General features: G+C 39.1%; 1 protein-coding gene and 1 long non-coding RNA gene across 2 annotated transcripts in view; one reads left to right on the top strand and one right to left on the bottom strand.

Moving 5' to 3' along the window:
• The window catches only part of LOC129425252 (uncharacterized), a 122,630-nt gene that overhangs the window by 67,915 nt on the left and 31,196 nt on the right, over positions 1-23,519 (bottom strand). The window contains exons 11-19 of the mRNA XM_073856644.1: positions 19,998-20,306; positions 19,439-19,741; positions 9,604-9,885; positions 9,181-9,492; positions 8,006-8,347; positions 1,874-2,182; positions 1,314-1,616; positions 676-957; positions 250-561 (exon numbers count right to left, since the gene is read on the bottom strand). Of these exons, the coding sequence (XP_073712745.1) occupies positions 250-561; positions 676-957; positions 1,314-1,616; positions 1,874-2,182; positions 8,006-8,347; positions 9,181-9,492; positions 9,604-9,885; positions 19,439-19,741; positions 19,998-20,306 (2,754 nt within the window). The remainder of the gene's footprint in view (positions 1-249; positions 562-675; positions 958-1,313; positions 1,617-1,873; positions 2,183-8,005; positions 8,348-9,180; positions 9,493-9,603; positions 9,886-19,438; positions 19,742-19,997; positions 20,307-23,519) is intronic.
• On the top strand, positions 11,054-14,550 carry LOC129448863 (uncharacterized). Its single transcript, XR_012359217.1, has 4 exons — positions 11,054-11,342; positions 12,381-12,512; positions 12,595-12,654; positions 13,742-14,550. It is a non-coding gene; the product is annotated as an uncharacterized lncRNA (long non-coding RNA).

The following is a 23,519-nucleotide window of genomic DNA, read 5'->3' as shown; positions in this document are numbered from 1 at the left end:
CACTATCAGGCACAATGCAACAAGTTACCAAGTGAAAGAAATTTGTCTCTTCCCATGAAAAGATGCAGCCCACAGAAACAATATCACAGCCAAAACACACTGCAGGATTCTTGACCAATAAGATAACATTTTACATCAACAAATAACATTTTGTCACTCGTTAAATCTTGGTTTTGATGTTATGTGTTTACAGGAGAGTTTAAGCTTCAAGCCTGGTTAGTACACAATGTTCAAACATCTATAACTCACCCCTGATAGAGATGATCAGCAGGTCAGACGCATCTGAATAGAAGTTCCGTGAGGACACATTCACTTTATAAACACAACTGTAGTTTCCCTCATGTGAATAATCTGCCTCAGGAAAGATGAAGACGGCTGAGTGATTGACAGCTGGTTTACTACTGATGATGTTTGATCCACTGAACAGAGAGAAGAAGCCTCCAGAATACTGAGATTCAGATGAACAAGTAATAGTGAAGTTGTGACCTCTGGTGATCACTGAACCCTGAGGACCAAAGTCAAACAATCCACTGAGAGAAATATTGGGCTTCTGCAGGTTCACTAGAAAACAAGGAGAACACATTTAGATGGTCTTTAACTAATATATGATTTACAAATGGCTGTGACAAGAGCAGAAATGCAGAAAAAGCACTAATTCATTGTGAACACACTCACCTACAGTGATTTCAATAGTGTTACTCCTAGAAGACTTGATGGTGTCATTCCTGTAAGAGTAATCACAGCTGTACTGATTCTGATGTGAGACGTCTACAGTCAGACTGAAAGTCACACTAGATACACTTGTTTCAGAGGATATTGTGGATGATCTTCTGAACAGGTGGAATTCAGCATTTTCCTGACATCTTGGATTAGGTGTTGTGCATCTAAACTGAATGTTTTCTCCAGGAGACACAACTGAATGAGACATAATGGTAAGCGTGGGCGTCTGCAGATCACCTGCAAAATATGAGTTTTTATTTAGGATGAAAAGCTCTCAGGAATTTTTTTACATTTAGATTCCACACTGATGAAGTATACTAGAGCAAGACAATGTTGACACAGAGGCAAAATTTCAGTAACTTTAAGATTTGAGTCATAAGTCCAAAATAAGTTATATTTAATAGTATGGCAAAGATAACAAACAGAAAAAGTCAAATTACTAAGTGTAAGCAGTAATGGCGATTGAATGTTCAAAAGCTTTCATTGCCAAGGCCTATGTCTGTGGTAAAACTGTTCTTTTCTCTAAAAAATATTCACCGGAGTACAAAAATACTCCCATCTAACTGTATTCCCTCCCAAATTTTTTGACTTACCTGTACAAACAACACCAGCATCTGTATTATGATCACAGCTACGTTGACTTTTTTCTAAGCAATTCAAAAAGGTGGTCTCATTTCCAACACATCTTAAATGATTTTTCCAACTCACTCCACTTCCCTGACCAAATGCTGCGCTGTGAGAGGCGCTGATGGCTCTGCCACAGTTTAATTGTTTGCACACAACATCAGCATCTCTTATGTCCCAGCTCTCATCACACACAGTTCCCCATTGGCCGTTGTAAAGGAGCTCCACTCTTCCACAGCAGGAATCAGAGCCATTAACCAATCTTAACAAGTCTGATGTATGAGATGAAAGAAAACTTGTGTCAAGCTTAAAATGTATTTGATTGGTTACAAAGATGCATATAACATATTTCTTGTATATTTCGTATACTTTTGCAACTTTTTACTCAGTCTTTAAAAGTATCTGTATCTGAGAATCTTATTGAAACATTTTAAAACTTTAAAATGAAAGAAAAAACTGTTTGTTTTATTGGGCTATCCACTGAGTAAAGTGTGGGCACTTAGGATTAGATGGATGAATATTCTCATACCTGAACATATAACACCAGCATCATCACTGTGTTTACAGTTATGTGATCCAAGTCCCCTGTGTTTGCACTGTTTTATGCTGCTCTCACTTCCAGAACATGCAACATCATCCAGCCAGATTGGGTCACTCCCCTGAGCAAAAAAAGCCATACTCTTTGCACTAAGAGCTTTTCCACATCCCAACTGTCTGCACACCACAGCAGCATCATTAATGTCCCAAGAGTCATCACACACAGTTCCCCAACGGCCATCATGAAAGACCTCAACTCTACCAGAGCAGCGATTATTACCATTGACCAGTCTAACATCACCTGAAAAACAAGACAACTTCATTATAATTCAATCCATGCCAAACTCTTACATTGTGCTATCATGACAGACTAGTAAAAAATCATTTTTGGGCATGTGTTAATAAATCAAACAAACCAAAATGTTGAATGCTCACTCAATTAACAAAAAATATTTTACTCCATTATCTTCCATTGGTATATTCTAATGTTGAAACAATCACAGAAATCATCTTACAACAGCATTTATGTCTTTATTATATATGTTTTTATTTAACCTTTATTAAGTAAGCATGTGAACATGTTCTTAGTTGAAACGGCGACCTGGCCAAGACAAAGCAAGGTTCAAGACGACAAATAGTTACACATAAAAATTACACAAATTACACATTAAATACACAAGGAAATAGATGAGGTACAAGTTTTCTAGACAATAAATTCAAATAACAGTATATAACAATTAATATATCCTAATCTGTAATAAAAGATCTAGAGCCAGGCATGGATTAACGCACGGGCCTACTGGGCACTTGCCCAGGGCACTGGGCCAGCAGGGGGCCCTGTCAAATTTACTGTGTCTATTCTTTTCAAGTAAATATTTTAATTTTATTTTCAGTAAAATTTGGTTAAATATCGAGGAATAATGTGATTTTTTGCAGTTGCAAAGTATTAACTAGTAAATAAATCAAATAAATAATTTTAATGTATTGCTGCGCTGTTGAAAGGGACATCTAGAGGCGAGTGAAAAGCATTGCGTAATATAAAAGTCACGCGTAGAAGACGGTTACTCAAAAACCAAAACAAAAATCAGTTTAAAACCACAACCAAGTGGATCAATGAAAAGAAAGCACAAAAGGACAGCTTTTCCTCACCATGCCAGTCAGCAATTGTGAAGGAGAATGTTCATTTTCTCTAATGGCAAGAGTAAAAAACGAACTAAGAAGCAAAATGTGTCGAGGACGTCTTTAATGGCCATTGAATGCGATCTTGTGAGGGAACTGGATTTTGATGATGTGGTGGAAGCGTTTTCTCTGAGGAAATCGAGAAAGATACCCCTCAGCTAAGGTAAATTTAAACCAACTTTTTTGTTCTAAGTTAAGGGGCTGGACACACGAAGCTTTTACGCCCGCGGCCGGCGCATGTTTTCAATTGATTCCAATGAAAACTCTGCGTTTTTCAAATAAGCAAGCAGCTAGTGGGGTTTTTCCCGCGCTGAAAACCGGCGCTCGGGGTTTTATTCGCGCTCAGCGCTGAACGTCGAGAGTTCAAAAATATTCAACTTTGAGTGAAAGCTCCGCTCGTCTTTTTGGAGTATGTTGTACAGTATGTTGACAGATACTGGTGAGATATAAATAAACCAATTTGTGGTGTGAAAGTACAGAATATTGTGTGCATTCTCTCCCCGTGTATTAGTGCCATTGTTAATCCTGTATGATGGGGAAAAAAAAGGGAGGTCAGCATGTACAACAAATGGGCAAAAGCTCTAATAGTTGTACTTTAAAAGAAGTGAGAGAGATGGTGTTTTCAAGTTTCATGGTCTTTTGTAACTCATTCCAGTCGCATGGAGCTGCAAACTGGTAGGAGCTACGGCCAGAAGAAGTATTTACTTTAGGTATTACTAGAGAAATATACCTGCTAGAGCGCAGGTTACGAATGGATGATGCATTGGTGAGAAGAGAGTTCAAATACAGAGGGGTTTTGCTTAAAATTGATTTATATATAAAATGGTACCAGTGGGTCAGGCGTCGAGTATGTAAGGAAGGCCAACACATAGCGCATCTAAATCACAATGATGGGTATTAAAAGAGGCATTGGTAACAAAATGAATGGCACTGTTAAAGACCACATCTAACCTTCACAAAAGATGTAGAGGCAGTTCTATAAATGACATCCCCAAAATCTAGTATTGGTAGGACAGTCATTTTACTAGTGTATGTTTGGCAGCATAAGTAAAAGAAGCTTTATTTCTGAATAAATAAAGCCAATTCTAGATTTAATTCTGGTTTGCCGCTCGTTAGGTGGATGTCTGATACATTTAACAGTTACATACCACCAATACCATTATGATCACATTAACATTTGTACCATATTTGTACCAACTGAAATTTCGCTGTTTACATATCACACCCTTTCAAAATTCACAGTTAAGAAGCCTTGCTCCTATCAATTTACAACATAAAAATGTGTAACCCAGCTAAGAAGAGGAAATTCAGACAGAATACAATATTTGGACGAACAAATATTGTATTATTTATGGTCCTGCACCTTCCACGGAAGATTTTTATATATAAAGTGGGTTTTTTTAGATTTAATCTTAGACTGTGCGTACGCTCAAATCCACTCCAACGCTGAGATTTATAAAATTCGTCTTTGACGTGGAAAAGTACTTACCTCTACGTCAGGCTCCGACTTGACGTACGCACGTTTCCTTGTGGCAATATTGCAGTATTGCAGGTAGGCATATTCGAAACTTTTACAGCATCAACATCATCTGTATAAGAGCTTAGATCGGGCCCCAAAAACATAACCGAACCCTTGCACATTGTGTCTGTGCCTTACCCGACCGACACATTAACTGTAATTATGAGCCCGAGCCCAATTTAAACCCGACAATGTTTTAATAGTGCGCAGTGACGTTCTCAACTACAATTCAGAGTTGTTTGAAGTATAGAAATATGTTCAGAATTATCTTAATGAACTAATAAACTAATGCAACAAGGACAAAGCATGTAAACTGTGCTGTTTGTTTATTCAGAATAGAAACATAATAAAAAAAACATGCAACAATGATGCACACAGAAAATGAACAAGAATTAAATGTGGAGAAGGCCTTTAGAAGAAAGACCTTCTACTCCAAAATAATTTAACAGGGTTTTAGAATATATTTTTAACATACAGTGGGGCAAAAAGTATTTAGTCAACCACCAATTGTGCAAGTTCTCCCGCTTGGAAGGATGCGAGGGGCCTGTGATTTTCGTCATAGGTACACTTCAACTATGAGAGACAAAATGAGGAAGAAGATCCGGAGAATCACATTGTCTGATTTTTTGGGAATTTGTTTGCGATTTATGGTGGAAAATAAGTATTTGGTCAATAACAAAAAAGCAAGATTTCTTTCTCTCACAGACCTGTAACTTTTTCTTTAAGAGGATCCTCTGTCCTCCACTTGTTACCTGTATTAATGGCACCTGTTTGAACTTGTTAGCAGTATAAAAGACACCTGTCCACAACCTAAAACAGTCAGAATGCAAACTCAACTATGGCCAAGACCAAAGAGCTGTCAAAGGACACCAGAAACAAAATTGTAGATCTGCACCAGGCTGGGAAGACTGAATCTGCAATAGGTAAGCAGCTTGGTGTGAAGAAATCAATTGTGAGAGCAATTATTAGAAAATGTAAGACATACAAGAACACTGATAATCTCCCTCGATCTGGGGCTCCACGCAAGATCTCATCCCATAGGGTAAAAATTATCACCAGAATGGTGAGCAAAAATCCCAGAACCACACGGGGGGACCTAGTGAATAACCTGCAGAGAGCTGGGACCAAAGTAACAAAGGCTACCATCAGTAACACACTATGCAGCCAGGGACTCAATTCCTGCAGTGCCAGATGTGTCCACCTGCTTAAGCCAGTACATGTCCGGACCCGTCTGAAGTTTGCTAGAGAGAATTTGGATGATCCAGAAGAAGAGTGGGAGAATGTCATATGGTCAGATGAAACCAAAACATAACTTTTTGGTAGAAACTCAACTTTTTGTGTTTGGAGGAGAAAAATGCTGAGTTGCATCCAAAGAACACCATACCTACTGTGAAGCATGGGGGTGGAAACCTCATGCTTTGGGGCTGTTTTTCTGCAAAGGGACCAGGACGACTGATCCGAGTTAAGGAAAGAATGAATGGGTCCATGTATCGTGAGATTTTGACTCAAAACCTCCTTTCGTCAGCAAGGGCATTGAAGATGAAACGTGGCTGGATCTTTCAGTATGGCAGTGATCCCAAACATACCGCCCGGGCAAAGAAGGAGTGGTTTCGTAAGAATAATTTCAAGGTCCTGGAGTGGCCTAGCCAGTCTCCAGATCTCAACCCCATAGAAAATCCTTGGAGGGAGTTGAAAATCTGAGTTGCCCAGCGACAGCCCTAAAACATCACTGCTCTAGAGGAGATCTGCATGGAGGAATGGGCCGAATTACCAGCAACAGTGTGTAAAAACCTTGTGGAGACTTACAGAAAACGTTTGATCTCTGTCATTGCCAACGAAGGGTATATAACAAAGTATTGACATAAACTTTTGTTATTGACCAAATACTTATTTTTCACCATAATTTACAAATAAATTCTTAAAAAAATCAGACAATGTGATTTTCTGGATTTTTTTTCTCATTTTGTCTCTCATAGTTGACGTGTACCTTTGACAAAAATTACAGGCCTCTCTCATCTTTTTAAGTGTGAGAACTTGAACAATTGGTAGCTGACTAAATACTTTTTTGCCCCACTGTAATATGTCGGCCTATTTTGATGCAAAAAGGTGGCGCCCATGCTATAGGTTCGGGAAACGATTTTCTAGTTCGTCACCTTTTCAAAAAAAATATAAAAAATATAGCAAAATTGTTTCGCTGTGTTTAACACACATGTAAATGTTACAGAACATGTGCTTTATTGAATGAAAGTAAAAACGATTGAATTTAATGATTAAAATGACGTGAAAGGAACTAAATTGTTAAGCCTCGATGTACAAGGGACATGCGACATTTAGGAGTGATATGTATTTCAAAAAATAATATAAATTATTCCCATGCATCGATTTTAATGTTAAACATCTGTAAATCCAAATGAATCCATATGGAATATATTCTGACAGTTTAAGATACGATCTTTGAATTTTAAAGTTGAAAATATCTTAATTTTACACCGCAGAGCAGGACACATGCCAAACTGAAACAAATATTATGTTTACGTGTAAAACTATATTTAAATGAAACCCGTGAATTGAAAGATCCACTAATAATCGCCTTAACTTGAGTGATGTCAATAAAGTTTCCATGTTAGAATTTAGAAATATTAAAAACTTAAGCAAACCACAACAAATATGTTTTCTTACCACTCGCCATTGTAGCAGTCAGAGAATTTGGCCTTTGACAATTTAATATTTATATGCTAATGAATTAAATAAGGGGCATTTACAAGGCGGAATTCTAAGAGCATTCAGCTGCGCACAATTTCAAGATCATTTGTGATTTATAAACCACAGATCTGGAAAAGAGGCCTACGCTCCTTTTCTCTGAATCACACGTACAATCGTGGTCTTAGATGAAATGTAGGATAGTTCCTACGTCGCACTTTTATAAAAGAGGCCCCAGATACAAAACCATCTAAGTGCATCTGACATGTTTTCTTGTAAATGAGCATTTTTTATCAGGCTCTTAATGAATTATGCCAACAAATCTGTATTTTTTAATGACCTGAGGCCAGGATAAGATGGTTTTGAAGCACAAGTCTTTGATGAACATATAACAGGTGCCATGAGGATTTGGTTAATATCATGATCTCATATTTGATGTAGGTGGCATTTAGCGGCTTTTGCATCTGAGCTCCTCATTTCAAACATTCTGGAAGGAGGTTATTGAGTTGAATCAGGTGTTGAAGAGACATCTAAAACATTCTGGGATGGGGCAGAGGTCTGGAGTTAAGGAACAGAGTTCCTCAAATCAATATTTTTTTACCTAATAGTGAAATTGATCACCAAAAACATAGAATTGTTTGCTATTTTTACTAGGTCTTAGTAAGAATCTGATCAGCAATTATAGTATGTGCTGGGGAGAAAATTAATGTTGTCAGTAAGCTTAAAGAAAAATTGAGATTGCATGGATAAATATTATCATACCTGAACATATAACACCAGCATCATCACTGTGTTTACAGTTATGTGATTTATTGTTATTGCACTGTATTAGGCTGCTCTCACTTCCAGAACATGCAACATCATCCAGTAAGATTGGGTCACTGCCCTGGCCAAAATAAGCCCCACTGTCTGCAGTAACCGCTTTTCCACATCCCAATTGTCTGCACACCACAGTAGCATCATTAATGTCCCAAGAGTCATCACACACAGTTCCCCAACGACCATCATGAAAGACCTCAACTCTACCAGAGCAGCGATTATTACCATTGACCAGTCTAACATCACCTCCTGAAAAACAAGACAACTTCATTATAATTCAATCCATGCAAAACTCTTACATTGTGCTATCGCGATTGGTACCGTGCAAGTGATTTAAGAAATCAAACAGTGCAGCCAGTCTGTTCTCGAATTGCTCTTACAATACTTTGATGTCATACAGTACACATGCTGGTCTGAGCAGCACCAAGTAAAACCCTGCATCCAAAATCAGTAAATCAGTACACTCTTAAAAAAATGGTGCTAGATAATACTAAAAGCTCATAATAATAATAATAATGTAGCCATTTTTAGCAATCCCAATCACCTATATAGCACCTCTGTAGAACCATAAGTGGTGCTAAGGAATGACAAGTGTTCAATTGTTTCAAATGGAAGCGTGGTGTTTTTTTTAAATGACAGCAGCTAGCATATATTTATCTGCTGATAGCCGAACTGAAAATGTCAACCTGACATCATTTAAAGCTGTGGTGTGCACATCCCTTTATGGTTCAACATAGCACAATATGGTTCTACCCAGGTTCTCCATTGGTGCAGTTTATCACTTTTAGTGCTGTTAAGCACAATTTTTAGATTGTATGTGTAGTAGGTCAAATCAGTATGTGTAAAAATAGTATGTCTGATATCTTAATATGTAAAAAACAATAGACGAGAAGTACACTATCAGGCACAATGCAACAAGTTACCAAGTGAAAGAAATTTGTCTCTTCCCATGAAAAGATGCAGCTCACAGAAACAAAATCACAGCCAAAACACACTGCAGGATTTTTGACCAATAAGATAACACTCTAGAGTTTAAGCTTCAAGTCTGGTTAGTACACAATGATCAAACATCTATAACTCACCTATGATAGTGATGATCAGCAGGTCAGACGCATCTGAATAGAAGTTCCGTGAGGACACATTCACTTTATAAACACAACTGTAGTTTCCCTCATGTGAATAATCTGCCTCAGGAAAGATGAAGACGGCTAAATGATTGACAGCTGATTCACTACTGATGATGTTTGATCCACTGAACAGAGAGAAGAAGCCTCCAGAATACTGAGATACAGATGAACAAGTAATAGTGAAGTTGTGACCTCTGGTGATCACTGAACCCTGAGGACCAAAGTCAAATAATCCACTGAGAGAAATTTTGGGCTTCTGCAGGTTCACTAGAAAACAAGAGGAAGACATGTTGACAATCTTGAACTAATATATGATTAACAAGTGTCTGTGACAACGGCAGGAATGCAGAAAAGCAGCAATTCATCGAACACACTCACCTACAGTGATTTTAATAGTGTTACTCCTAGAAGACTTGATGGTGTCATTCCTGTAAGAGTAATCACAGCTGTACTGATTCTGATGTGAGACGTCTACAGTCAGACTGAAAGTCACACTAGATACACTTGTTTGAGAGGATATTGTGGATGATCTTCTGAACAGGTGGAATTCAGCATTTTCCTGACATCTTGGATTAGGTGTTGTGCATCTGAACTGAATATTTTCTCCAGGAGACACAACTGAATGAGAGATAATGGTAAGCGTGGGCGTCTGCAGATTACCTGCAAAATATGAGTTTTTATTTAGAATGAAAAGCTCTCAGGAATTTTGTAACATTTAGATACCACACTGATGAAGTATACTAGGGCAAGACAATGTTGACACAGAGGCAAAATTTCAGTAACTATAAGGTTTGAGTCATAAGTCCAAAATAAGTCTAAGTTAAATTTAATAATTATGGCAAAGGTAACAAACAGAAAAAGTCAAATTACTAAGTGTAAGCAGTAATGGCGATTGAATGTTCAAAAGCTTTCATAGCCAAGGCCTATGTCTGTGGAAAAACGTCTCAGGTTACGTATGTAACCCTTGTTCCCTGAGAAGGGAACGAGACGGAGCTTCAGAGCTGACGCTACAATCTAAAAAACGTTGGGTTGTTTTTTCAACCCAACTGCTGGGTTGAGCCAGTTGGGTTATTTTGTTGGGTTGTTTTATCAGTGTTGGGTAGTTTTTGTGTAACCCAACTTGTTGGGTTATATGTTGGGTAATTTTGAAGCAGAGCCAACTTAATAGATACATATAGCTGTTTCTCAATATTACTTTCTCTAGTCCACAAAATGTATTTTAAACATAAGTTCAGGCGAGAATATATATAATGTTCAAATTTGCAGTCGGTTTGTAAAGTGAACGCCAATTTTAAAGTTTAGTTTCAAAAAGTCGGAATGTTACCGCGCGACCACCGGGTGTCAGTGTTGTTCTTCCCCAGAGAGAACTTCTCCCTTCCCCCACACAGACGCGTCAGACTCCAGTTACAGCTACAAACACGCTACCTGACGCGGGAATTTACCATCACCTCAGGATTCATACACGGTTTTTCATCGACTTATCTTTGATTTATTTGAAGGAAAAGGTTTGTATCATTGTTTTTAATAATTTAAGCTATTTCTGAATGCAAAAGTATGCAAAATGATGGTTCACAAGACATAATTCTTATTAAAAGTTTTATTAGCTTCCGATGGCTAGTCTGTAATGCCCAGTAAATCTATATGCTTGCTTTTAAATGATTTAAATATTTCGTTTAATCAAACATTTTATGAAATATGTCTAAAACATGGCTTTTAATAATTTTAGAAACGTTAGAATGTAACATATTCTAATGGTTTAGAAATTCAGTTTAAAACAGATAACGTTAATATGAGGAAGAAACGTGTACGTTTTAAATAAATAATTGTTTGTTGTAAAAGTTGAAATCAAACTGATGCTTTTAATATCATGTTTAGATCATGAAACTTTAGCCTTGAGTTCACAGGCAGGGTCACTTATTGTGAACTCTCATTTGGTCTGTGTAAGTTACAGACATTCTTGTCTTTTTCAAATGTTTTTGATGATGCCCACTTAAATCACAGTTTTGGCTCTTTTCCTCAGACCCTGATGGATTAAAGATTGGATATTTTTTTCCTGGAGAAGCTAAAACAATGTCACTTTGAGGTTCTGATACCAGCTTTTACAAAGTTATTTACAGGTAACATGAAAATGCACTTGTTTTTTATTATTTATATGTTGCTACTGATAGAATGATGCATATCAAAGCATTTCTTTATTAAGAATCCCTGCTTATTTTGCTGTGCGTATGTCATTTTCAAAAGTGGTATGTAAGGTTGCACAATTAAAGGAATAGTTCACCCAAAAGTTATATTAAACTCATGATTTACTCACCCCCAAGCCATTCGAGATGCATATGTCCATCATTTTTTAGACAAACACATTTTGAGATATTTTAGAAAATGTCTTCGATCTTTCAGTTAATCAAATGTAATGTTACAGGGTCCACTCCTTCATGTCCAAAAAATGTGCATCCATCCTTCACAAAAGAAATCCAAATGGCTCCACGATGATAAACAAAGGTCTTCTGAGGGTAATCCGTGCCGTTTTTTTTGTAGAAATATCTATATTTAAACTTTATAAACAAAAATAACTAGCTTCCAGTAATACCGCCATCTTAGACTCCTCTGTATTCAGGACAGCTCTCATCTTAAATGCGGACGCGACCAAGATGGCGCCATTAGCAGAAGCTAGTTATTTTTGTTATATTTCTACAACAACACTGCACGGATTACCCTCAGAAGGCCTTTGTTTATTATCGTGGAGCCATATGGATTTATTTTGTGAAGGATGGATGCAAATATTTTTGGACTGGACCCCATAACTTTACATTTGATTAATTGAAAGATCTAAAAGATTTTCTAAAATAACTGAAAATGTGTTAGTCTGAAAAAATTATGGACATATGCATCTTGGACGGCTTGGAGGTGAGTAATCATGGGTTTAATATCATTTTTGGCCCAACTATCTCTTTAATTGTATAAAATTGTCAAGCCCATCTCATCGGGAAAGCCGGTTCTGTGATTAGAAGTAAATTGCCATCATCTGAAAACAGGTGAAGCACCATGTACTACACGCAGCCGTAGTTCACTGACAAGCTAGCCCATATAGCATTCATTATCGCATAAATTTACATTAAAGTTTTATTGAAAATGAATGCATGATTTGTCATTTTCAGAGTTCACAAGACTTCTCTGTGTTATTCCTTGACCATGCCGAAAAGCTATTTGAAACTTGGGCATTGCATTTTACAGACAGAATCCTGCAACTTCCCAGCCAAGAACCAGGAGCATCAACAAATCACCTCCAGGTACACTTGGGAATACAATAGTTGTTTGATGAGTATTATGACAGTAAAGTTACTCATTTAACCTAAACATTTTTCTCTACAGAACCCCATGATGATATTCCAACTCCTGTCTACAAAAGTGGGAAGAAAATTTTAAGTCTATGTAAGTAATGGAAGTATTGCACACTTTGCTTTGCAAGCAACCTAAAACATTTAATATTTTGTTTGTAAACTAGCAAGAAGACATGTTTACAAGTAGGAATAGAGTTAAAACTTGGACAAGAAAAATTGTCTTTTACTCGCAACTCTAAAACATTAACTTTAGGGACAAACGTTAAAAGAATAGTCTACTCATTTTCAATATTAAACTATGTTATTACCTTAACTAAGAATTGTTGATACATCCCTCTATCATCTTTGTGCGTGCACGTAAGCGCTGGAGCGCGCTGCGACACTTCGATAGCATTTAGCTTAGCCCCATTCATTCAATGGTACCAATCAGAGATAAAGTTACAGTAGAAGTGACCAAACACATCAACGCCTGAAAAGTCCGCTCCCCTTCTCCCTCTCATAATGGGAGAGGGAGGGTGTTACTGCGCCGAGTCAAAGTACTCCCAAAAGTGCTATTACACCATAAAATATAGTTCCTCTTTTAAATCCGCTTAGAAAAGCACTACGTTTTATTTTGTACCACCAAACTTGTTGTATAAACGTTGATGTGTTTGGTCACTTCTAACTTTATCTCTGATTGGTACCATTGAATGAATGGGGCTAAGCTAAATGCTATCGAAGTATCGCAGCCCGCTCCAGCGCTTACGTGCACGCACACAGATGATAGAGGGATGTATCAACTCTTCTTAGTTAAGGCAATAACATAGTTTAATATTGAAAATGAGTAGACTATTCCTTTAATGCCCAGCCCTGTATTCATTACGTAATATATGCTAATAAAGTGTTGGCTATATTAAGTAATAAGGGCAAGTATGCAGGTTGTTGCAAAATCTAAAAAATTGGGCTTACTGCCTGTAAAGTGACGTGGCAGAATCTGAAATTACTGTGAATCTGAATTATTGGCATGAACAAAGAGTATATTGTAAGGTTATTGAAATAAAACAGAAATTTATACATTTCATGACAATTAAACTAGATGGTACATTTGTGTGTATGAAATATGAATTGTTTGGTTCTGTATAATAATGCTGCATCAGTCTTTGCCTGCATTCTAACAAGTGTTTGTCTGTTTTCAACAGGTTGGGACCAACATGGTTGCATTCTTCTGAGAGGCTGAGGTGACAAAACCATTCCCATTTGTCCTTGGATTGGAAGATGGCGATCTCTGCCATCAAGCCTTCGTTGTTTTTGACAGACAGTCACTCCAGCAATACACCCTCCTTGGTGATGTTGACATGTTTTAAACTTTTTTTATGTTTTGGACATTAATTTTACTAAGCAGTGCACATCAGTTTGGGTGTTTTTGAAGACTGTTATTTACAAACTCCCAAGAACGGAATCCCTTTCTATAAGAAGTCTGTGTAGTTATTTGTCATGCTAAGGTGATAACTCATGTTGATCATATATTGACTGTTTGTGCAACTTTGTGTTGATCTTATGTGTTACATTAACCATTTCTTATTACACGGTTCTCTAAAATGCTAGTTTCTGATTGGCCAGTCGTGACATTCTACTACTGCTCAAAACTAAAAACTCCAATGCTGCAAATCATTTTGACAGGTACAGTGTTATATTACACAAAAATTAAATATCAATGTCTATTAATTACTTATCCGATATAAAATTTACAAATTATTAACCCAATGTGTTCGTGACATTTGTCCTGAAGAAACTGTTGGGGCTTTTCTCTGTGATGACATGCTGCCAATACATTATCCCTTAATTGTACAATTTTAAACTTGATCTAATTGTAATGTTAACTGGATATCTGTCATTTTAGATTGTGAGATATAATAGTAATACATTTTTTATCAGAAAGTTGATTGTTTGTGTAGGGCTATGTACTCTTTTATTGGTCATGTGCAATAAATATGCTTTTTCAATTAAATCTATGCTTTGTTATTTGTAGACACCACAATGAAAGGTATGAAAGCAATTTAAACCACACAATTTCAGCTTTAAACACATTACCAAACGTTGGGTTGTTTCAACCCAACAAAAAGTTATTTCTACCCAACTTGTTGGGTTAAAATAACCCAGCGTTGGGTTGGTCCATATTTAACCCAACGTTGGGTTGCAAAACAACCCAAGTTGGGTTAATTTTAACCCAATGTTTTTTAGAGTGTATGGGAAAAGCCTACAGCGTGACGGCGTCTGAGTATGTATATCAAATTCGACCAATGGTTGGGCGTGACGTCATAGACGGAAGCCAAAGAGCATAAATACGGCAGAAAGGAACGCCCACTTTATCTCACATAAGCCGAAGCGGGTATTCAGGCACGCCAGAAGTATGGCCAGGAAGACGCAGCGTCTCGTTACCTTCTCAGGGAACAAGGGTTAAATACATAACCTGAGACATTCCCTTTCGAGGGAACGAGACGCTGCGTCAGAGCTGACGCTATGGGGAACGTTATACCCAATCCGCCAGACTACAAGTGCCTGTCTGTGTGTAGAAAGCACAAATGAGACCAATGCACAACTAAGACCACACGATCACCAGGAATAGAGTTGAGATCCAACTCAAAAGTGTACAAAAGTGAGTGGTGAGGGCCTGCCTGCCGCATCACAGATATCCTGGATCGAGGCCCCTGCCCACAGGGCCCTATATGCAGAGGTGGAAAGTAACGAATTACATTTACTCACGTTACTGTAATTGAGTAGTTTTTTTTGTGTACTTTTATTTTTTTGAGTAGTTTTTAAAAGCTGTACTTTTTCTTTTACTTAAGTATGTTTTGTTTAAAGTATTGTACTTCGCTGCATTTTAAATCATATCTGTTACTGAGTAAAAAAAACGCGCAAAAAGAACCATGGAGACGGACGAGACAGGCGTGCGCTAATGCAGATCTGTCTCAGTTTAAATCTTATGAAAGAAACCCCTGGTCATATTTAAATGACCACTTTCCACTGACGCGAAGTGAGTGTTTCATTCCTATGAAAGAAATATAGTTTCCAGAGTAAGAAACTTTCTGAAATGGTATCAATGGCTCAAATGGTGCCCCTGATAAGTCCTCAAGGACCACAGACAGATCCCACGCAGGGATCCTAAAATGACTCGCAGGCCTCAGCCTCTGAGTGCCACACAGGGAAACGCATGAATAGATGGTCTCTACTTAATGAGGGACCGACCACTAAGGTATGAAAGACAGATATAACTGCCACATAAGCCTTAATGGTCAAAGGAGGCAGCCCTGCTGCAAACTGCTCCTATAAAAACTCCAGAACTATACCAAGGGGCAGTTAACAGGGTCATATAAGTGCTCTTGGCACCACGTAATTAAAGTCTTTCTTCAAATGCGTATAATTTCCTGGTGGAGGGAGCTCTGGAAGTAAAATAGTCTGCACAACCTCAGTTGAGAGACCCGTTTCTATGAGTCTGTCCTCCTCAGAGGCCAGACCCAAAAACTCTAGGCAGGGGTAAAACACAGTGCCCCTTGCCTGAGACTACCGATCCCTCCAGATCGGCCCCTGAAATCGGGAGCCGTCTAGGAGGGAGACCAGGTTCGAAAACCACACTCGGGTCAGCCAACACGGGGCTACGAGCAACAGCTGTGCCTGTGCTGCCGGACCCTCTCCAGAACTCCCGGGAGCTGAGCAATTGGGGAAAAACACACCGGAGGCCCTCAGACCCTTCCTGTGTCATGGTAACCAGTCCGAGTGGGACTGGGTGAAAGAGAGAAAATCAAAGAGTACAATGTGAATTCTTCTGAATTGCAAACAGGTCAGCTTTCGCTTGGCCGAACTTGAGCCAAATTTGCTCCCCCACATGTGGGTGGAGTCTTCATTCCCCAAGCTCAACGCCTGCCTCAGCGGTACGTCTGCTCCATGTGGACTTACATAGATTTTGACCTTATTGACTTCCTGGCCTTAGAGGGATGCATCCGTCGTAAGCCTGATGTGACGACCCTGAGCCCCCAAAATTGGCCTTCATGGGAAAGGAACCATGGTTTCTTCCATAATACTCAGGGAACAAAGCATCTGCTTGTGACCTTGATCATGAGAAACGGGTTGCCCCTCAGGGAGCCCCATGGTTAAAGGATGGATTTACGAGCAGGAGACAACCATACCTGCAGGCGTTGAAATACATACCACGCCCAGAAAAGAGGTCTCTGTGTTTAGTTGATGGGACATTTTTGTCCCTTTTGGCTTTTCTTAACTGATCCCAGCTAGAAAGAGATGTGTCTGTCATTAATGTTATGCGGTGACAGAACGCACCTAACTTCGGGCCTGTAAACAAATACCCAAAATTTTTCCATATTCTTAGGGCATAAAGACATATGCGCATAACCCTGAACATGTGAAAAAGCCAACACTGGCCTTTTTGAGAAAGGAACCATAGTTTCTGCCATTATACTAAGGCACAAAGCATTCGCGTGTGACCTTGATTATGCAAAACGGGTTGCCCCTCAGGGAACCCCATGGTTAAAGGATGGATTCGAGCAGGAGACAACCGTGCCTGCAGTCATTGAAATCCATACTACGCCCAGAAAAGAGGTCCTCTGTACTGGAGAAGCACACTTTTCCTGGCGTTAAGCTGATTGGACATTTTTGTCCTTTTGGCTTCCCATCACCGATCCTCAGCTTAACAGAAATGCATCTGTCATTAATGTCATGCGACAACAGTCCGCACCTCAACCCGGGCCTTAGACAGAAAGCCAGCATTTTTCCATATTCTAAGGGTACGAAGACGTGCACGCGTAACCCTGAACATGGTAAAAAGGCCAACACTGGCCGAAAGGAAGCATTGTTTCTTCCATAATACTATGGCACAAAGCATCTGCGTGTGACCTTGATCATGAGAAACGGGTTGCCCCTCAAGGAACCCCATGGTTAAAGGATGAATTCTATACGAGCAGGAGACAACCGTGCCTGCTATCGTAGAAATCCATACTACACCCAGAAAAGAGGTCCTCTGTACTGGAGAAGCACACTTTTCCTGCCGTTTTAGCTGATTGGACATTTTTGTCCTATTGGCCTTCCATAGCTGATCCTCAACTTAAGAGAGATGCATCTGTCATTAATGTCATGCAGCGACAGACCACACCTCACCTCGGGCTTTGAGACAGAAACCCGAAATCTTTACATATTCTAGAGTACGAAGACGTGCGCATAACCCTGAACATGCAAAAAGGGTTGCCCCTCGAGGAAAAACTCTAATTTTAAAACCACCACTTGGTGTGCGATTGACCTAGCTTCAACTCATTCACTTATGTGAAAAATGGACATGACACGAGCAGGAGATATCTGTGCCTGCATCATCGTTGAGTTCCATATTATCCTCAAAATGTGATCACCTGTGTTGGGACTAACATACTTTTCTTGGTGTTCAGTCTCAACGCTAGGTATCTAGATGTGCAAACACAACATCTCGATGCTGTGCTGCCATCTGTGCTGGCTGTGCTAATATTAGCCAATCGTCAATATAAATAGTATGCAAATGCCCTAAAGATGCAATGGCAGAGTGTTCACAGTTAATACAGGTTGGCACTAAGAGGTGTGGGACCCATAAATGGCAGATAAAGCCCACACTCCCCAGGAGGGCATACCCTGATAGGGCCTTATACACAAATATTGAGAATGTTGGAGGCTTTAGGGATGAAGCCACTAATGGCAACATAAAAACATTCTCTAAATATAGCCTATTATGTTTAAAAGCTAGCTGAAGTGCTTGTGTAAACATGGTCAGAGAATGGTCTTTTCCATGACTTGCATAATAATGGAGATCAGGAAAGAAAGGAAGCCTCTGGTGTTGAGATTGCACTCATTTTGTAAGAAATCTCTCATCTAATTCGCTGAATGATATAGTTTCTTTATTATCTGCTGGTTCATACATATTAAAACTAGCAGTCGGTGAAGAGAAGGGCTGTGTTTACAACATATATCTCCTCAGAGGTAATACATTGCATAGGGCTCCCATTCAGGTTGGAAGTGACCGCAGTGCGTGCTTCCAAACCCTCCCGAGGCAGAGCTTTCACAGTCAAAGTACACTACACCACCTCAGTGGACGCAGGACTTAAGCCGCGAGAAACGCGATCATTGTCTTGACTCTTCAAAACAACGACACACAGCCCGAGTGGTGTTTGGCTGAGTTTTAGCATGTTGGAAGGGCTCTGGCAGCTTATCGTGCGGACGCTCTTCCGGCCATTTGGATTAAACTTCGACACATGCCTCGTATACTGAGCTTGATTAAATCATTATATGGTAGAGGGAGGATAGCTGTGCGTCCTCACTACCCTGTACTCGAATATATCAACCCCCTCGGGGGAAGATTACACGAGATCCCGTCCCTCTCAATGAGGGGAAGTAGCTGCAATGCAGGCTTCCACACCCAGAGGAGGAACAATGGAGCATTTTGAAAGATAAGTTATCATAATGAACACACGTCACACCGTGCCCTCAAGAGAGGCGTGAGCGTGCTCAGCTCCTAAACTTTCTGATTTCTTATTTTCCTTCATTATCAGACACACAGTTAAACTATTCAGTCACACAGTTTAAGCTATTCAAACACTCTTGATAAACACACACATAGATAGCCGCTGAGGCTTAAAAAGATAAAGTGGCCGTTCCTTTCTGCCGTATTTATGCTCTTTGGTCACGCCCAACCGTTGGTCGAATTTGATATTCATACTCAGACGGCGTCACGCTGTAGGCGTTCCCCATAGCGTCAGCTCTGACGCAGCGTCGAAGTTCCCTCGAAGGTTCTTTTCTCTGATAAATGTTCACTGGAGTACAAAAATACTCCCATCTAACTGTAGTCCCTCCCAAATTATTTGACTTACCTGTACAAACAACACCAGCATCTGTATTATGACCACAGCTACGTTGACTTTTTTCTAAGCAATTCATAAAGGTGGTCTCATTTCCAACACATCTTAAATTATTTGTCCAACTCACTCCACTTCCCTGACCAAATGCTGCACTGTGAGAGGCGCTGATGGCTCTGCCACAGTTTAATTGTTTGCACACAACATCAGCATCTCTTATGTCCCAGCTCTCATCACACACAGTTCCCCATTGGCCGTTGGAAAGGAGCTCCACTCTTCCACAGCAGGAATCAGAGCCATTAAGCAATCTTAACAAGTCTGATGTATGAGATGAAAGAAAACTTGTGTCAAGCTTAAAATGTATTTGATTGGTTTAAGAGATGCAGATAACATATTTCTTGTATATTTCTTATAATTTTGCAACTTTTTACTCAGTCTTTAAAATTATTTGTATCTGAAAATCTTATTGAAACATTTAAAACTTTAAAATGAAAGAAAAAACTGTTTGTTTTATTGGGCTATCCACTGAGTAAAGTGTGGGCACTTAGAATTAAATGGATGAATATTCTCATACCTGAACATATAACACCAGCATCTTCTTGGTGTCCACAGTTATGTGATCCAAGTCCCCTGTGTTTGCACTGTTTTATGCTGCTCTCACTTCCAGAACATGCAACATCATCCAGCCAGATCTTGCCACTCCCCTGAGCAAAAAAAGCCATACTCTTTGCACTAAGAGCTTTTCCACATCCCAACTGTCTGCACACCACAGCGGCATCATTTATGTCCCAAGAGTCATCACACACAGTTCCCCAACGGCCATCATAAAAGATCTCAACTCTACCAGAGCAGCGATTACCACCATTGACCAGTCTAACATCACCTGAAAAACAAGACAACTTCATTATAATTCAATCCATGCAAAACTCCTACATTGTGCTATCGCGATTGGTACCGTGCAAGTGATTTGAGAAATCAAACAGTGCAGCCATTTTAAGCACTACAAATCACCTATATAGCACCTCTGTAGAACCATAAGTGGTGTTAAGGAATGACAATTGTTCAACTGTTTCAAATGGAAGCATGGTGCTTTTTAAAAATGACAGCAGCTAGCATATTTTTCCGTGCTGATCAGGCACATGCACACATAGACATCAAAGGGGGCTTGAGCACCTGCACTTTTTATTCCTGGAGAGAAAGTGCCCTTTTTTTCTGGGGTGTTTTTTATCTAAAAAAATATATCTATAATCTTTATTCATATAACAACTGATGTCTGTCTGGTTCTTGCGTTTTTTACTTATTACTTATTTAATTTAACACGAATTCATTCAGGAATCATTTAAATGAGGTTTAAACTCTTATGAAAAGAAAAATAGCGCTATTTGTCTTACAGAAACGGTTAACAGATGAGTCCCGCCTTCAAAACTCACATCGCTAATATGATTGGCTTTACCTTTCTTAAGTCCCGTCTCTCTAACCTACTTCGCTTTATGATTGGTTTATGTACACTCAGCTTGTAAGAAGCGCCAAAGCTCAGCCTGAACAAGACGCGATGTGCATGATTATACAGGCAGGCTCCCGGTAAGTGTGTGAGGAAGATAGCATTCTTATATTAACAGTTTTTGCATAAAATATTGGACACGTTGTCACACATAACGATTCAGGGACATTGTTTTCTATGGCAATCCTATATTAACCCAAAGAATTGCAAACTTGTAACCGTATAGGGAATGTTAAAGTGCCCATATTATGAAAAACTCACTTTTTCTTGGTTTTGGGGTGTTAATATGTGTCTCTGATGCTCCCACACACATACAAACTTGGAAAAAATCCATCCATGCTGTTTTGAGTGAGATACAGGTTTCTGAATGTCCTCTGCCTTGAGTCTCAGATTGCCTGAGTTCAAACTCAGCGCCGTTTTGACGTAACTAGCCTTGTCGTCACATTCAGTTTGAATTTTCCCGCCCACCACCCCACTCGCAGGTCTCCACCCACAGTTAGAGAGCACAGAGAGCAGTCACTTCGCTGTTACCCTCTGTGCTGTCATCAGGGCAGGACTTACCAGGGTGGAGGCCCGTGTGCTTGAATACATTTTGGGCCAAACAAAAGGTACAAAAGGTACAAAAGCTGTCACTGGGACGGTACCCTTTAAATGGGTCCTAATATTTACCATTTAGGTACAGATATAGGTACATTTGTATTATATGCACTCATAGGTACAAAGTTGTACTATTTGAAAGGGTACCACCCCAGTGACCGCTTGTGTAAATTGTGCACATACAGTAAACAACCTAAAATAAAAAATATATCATAGAACTATATTATAGGGAAGTTTCCCGACAGGGTTTAGATTAATCCAGCACTAGGCCTATTACTAGGTTATATAAGGTCATTCAAGTAGTTTTTACAAACAAACCATACAAAAACATTACTGGTGTGCGTCTTGAGACAAAACAATGGCAATGATATAAGATATATCAGTGCAAGATGTCTTTAAATTAAGACAGATCAAACATGCATTTTAGTCTTGCACTAGGGTAAGACCTGACTGGGAAACTGCTCCTATATCTCTATAGCAGAACATTAGCCCAGTCTAAAATTAAATCATGTATTTTTAGGGATGTCACAAATCCAAATTAATCATGCACACTAAAAAATACCCCATAACAACATTTAAAATCCTTGTGTTAGACTTAGCTTAAGAAAAGAATAGTAAGTCTTGATAAACATTCACCTTATTACACACCAAATAATGTTATGAACATAATCAACAAGTCTATTTTTTTGCAAATAGCCTACAAGTGGTGCAGTGTTTAAGAATGAAAAAGAAAATATTTTAGTTATTTAATGTTATTTAATAATTATGACAAGACCATCATGTAATAGCGGAGAAGATGATCATTAATTAATTTTTGCGTCTGATATGAACATAATACATTAAAACCTTTAATAAAAATGAACACTTTTCAGAAGTTAAACTTTGATTCTGTTAAGCACAAGCAAACATGCTGAAAGAGAAACTACAGGTAGCTAGCTAGTGGATTATATCAAAAACCATCAGGACATTAACATGCCTATAATTTAGTGAATCCTCACCTCCAGATGAAGTAATAAACTGGACTGATGAATTAAATGTTAACATAGTCATATGTGCGTTGTTAACTCTCTGAATTTTGTTATATTTCGTAGCTCTGCTTCACTCGTTTATTTCTCCACAGGGACTGATTACAGTGTGGTGTGAGCTGCAGATTGCGAGCAGACTGGATTTCATTTGGCGCTACGCAGACCGCTTGGTGATGTCAGAGTACCGCGAGAGCGATTAGAAAGCAGACTTCTCTGTGTGATTTCTCGCGATACTCTGATGTCATTCTTCTGGCTTTTGTTGAACCACATGAATACACCCGTCTGCTTTACTGTCACTTTTGCGCCGTGATAATTTGATTTCATATGATGATCGGATAGCGCAGTGCCGCATGAAGTCAAATGCACCAAATACCAAATAGCCGACTGTATATGAGGTTCAACCCGCCAAAGTAGCAAGTAGAGCATGCGAATGGTGAGTGATTCAGATGTCAATTTATGAATGAAAGTGTCAAAGGTTTGTCACACTTTTTTAAATGGGTATACGGAAATCCTTGACCTTTCCTAGTGGGTATACTGCGTATACCTGCTGCGTATCACGTTAGATTACAAACAAACAAGAAAAAACAGAGTTACAAGACCTACTCTAGTAATCTTTCATACGGAGCGCTTCATTTTCGCGTTGCTCTTTCTCGTTATCTGTAAAGCCCATTTATGACTCTCATTTCGCGTATTCGCTATCTATGGGTTTCAAAAGCAGTAAACTCAGCGCGTCATATTCAGCACCAAGATGACTGACATATATATTAACGAATTAAATGCAGCACCAACCAATAGGCTGTAAAATAAAAAATGAAAACGACTGAACAAATCAAACGAACGCAAGCCGGCACGGAGGCCCCTATTGACCGGGGCCCCTGGGCTCAAGCCCACTCAAGCCCAATGGTAAGTCCGGCCATGATTACTGCAGTTAAAGAGTTTATTTTGATCATGGTTTGATCTGGATAATTCTGAA

This window comes from Misgurnus anguillicaudatus, chromosome 19 (assembly GCF_027580225.2).
Source record: "Misgurnus anguillicaudatus chromosome 19, ASM2758022v2, whole genome shotgun sequence".
In the NCBI taxonomy this organism is placed as follows: domain Eukaryota; kingdom Metazoa; phylum Chordata; class Actinopteri; order Cypriniformes; family Cobitidae; genus Misgurnus; species Misgurnus anguillicaudatus.
The sequence above is the reverse complement of the archived record's forward strand: the minus strand, read 5'-3'. Positions and strand labels throughout refer to the sequence as shown.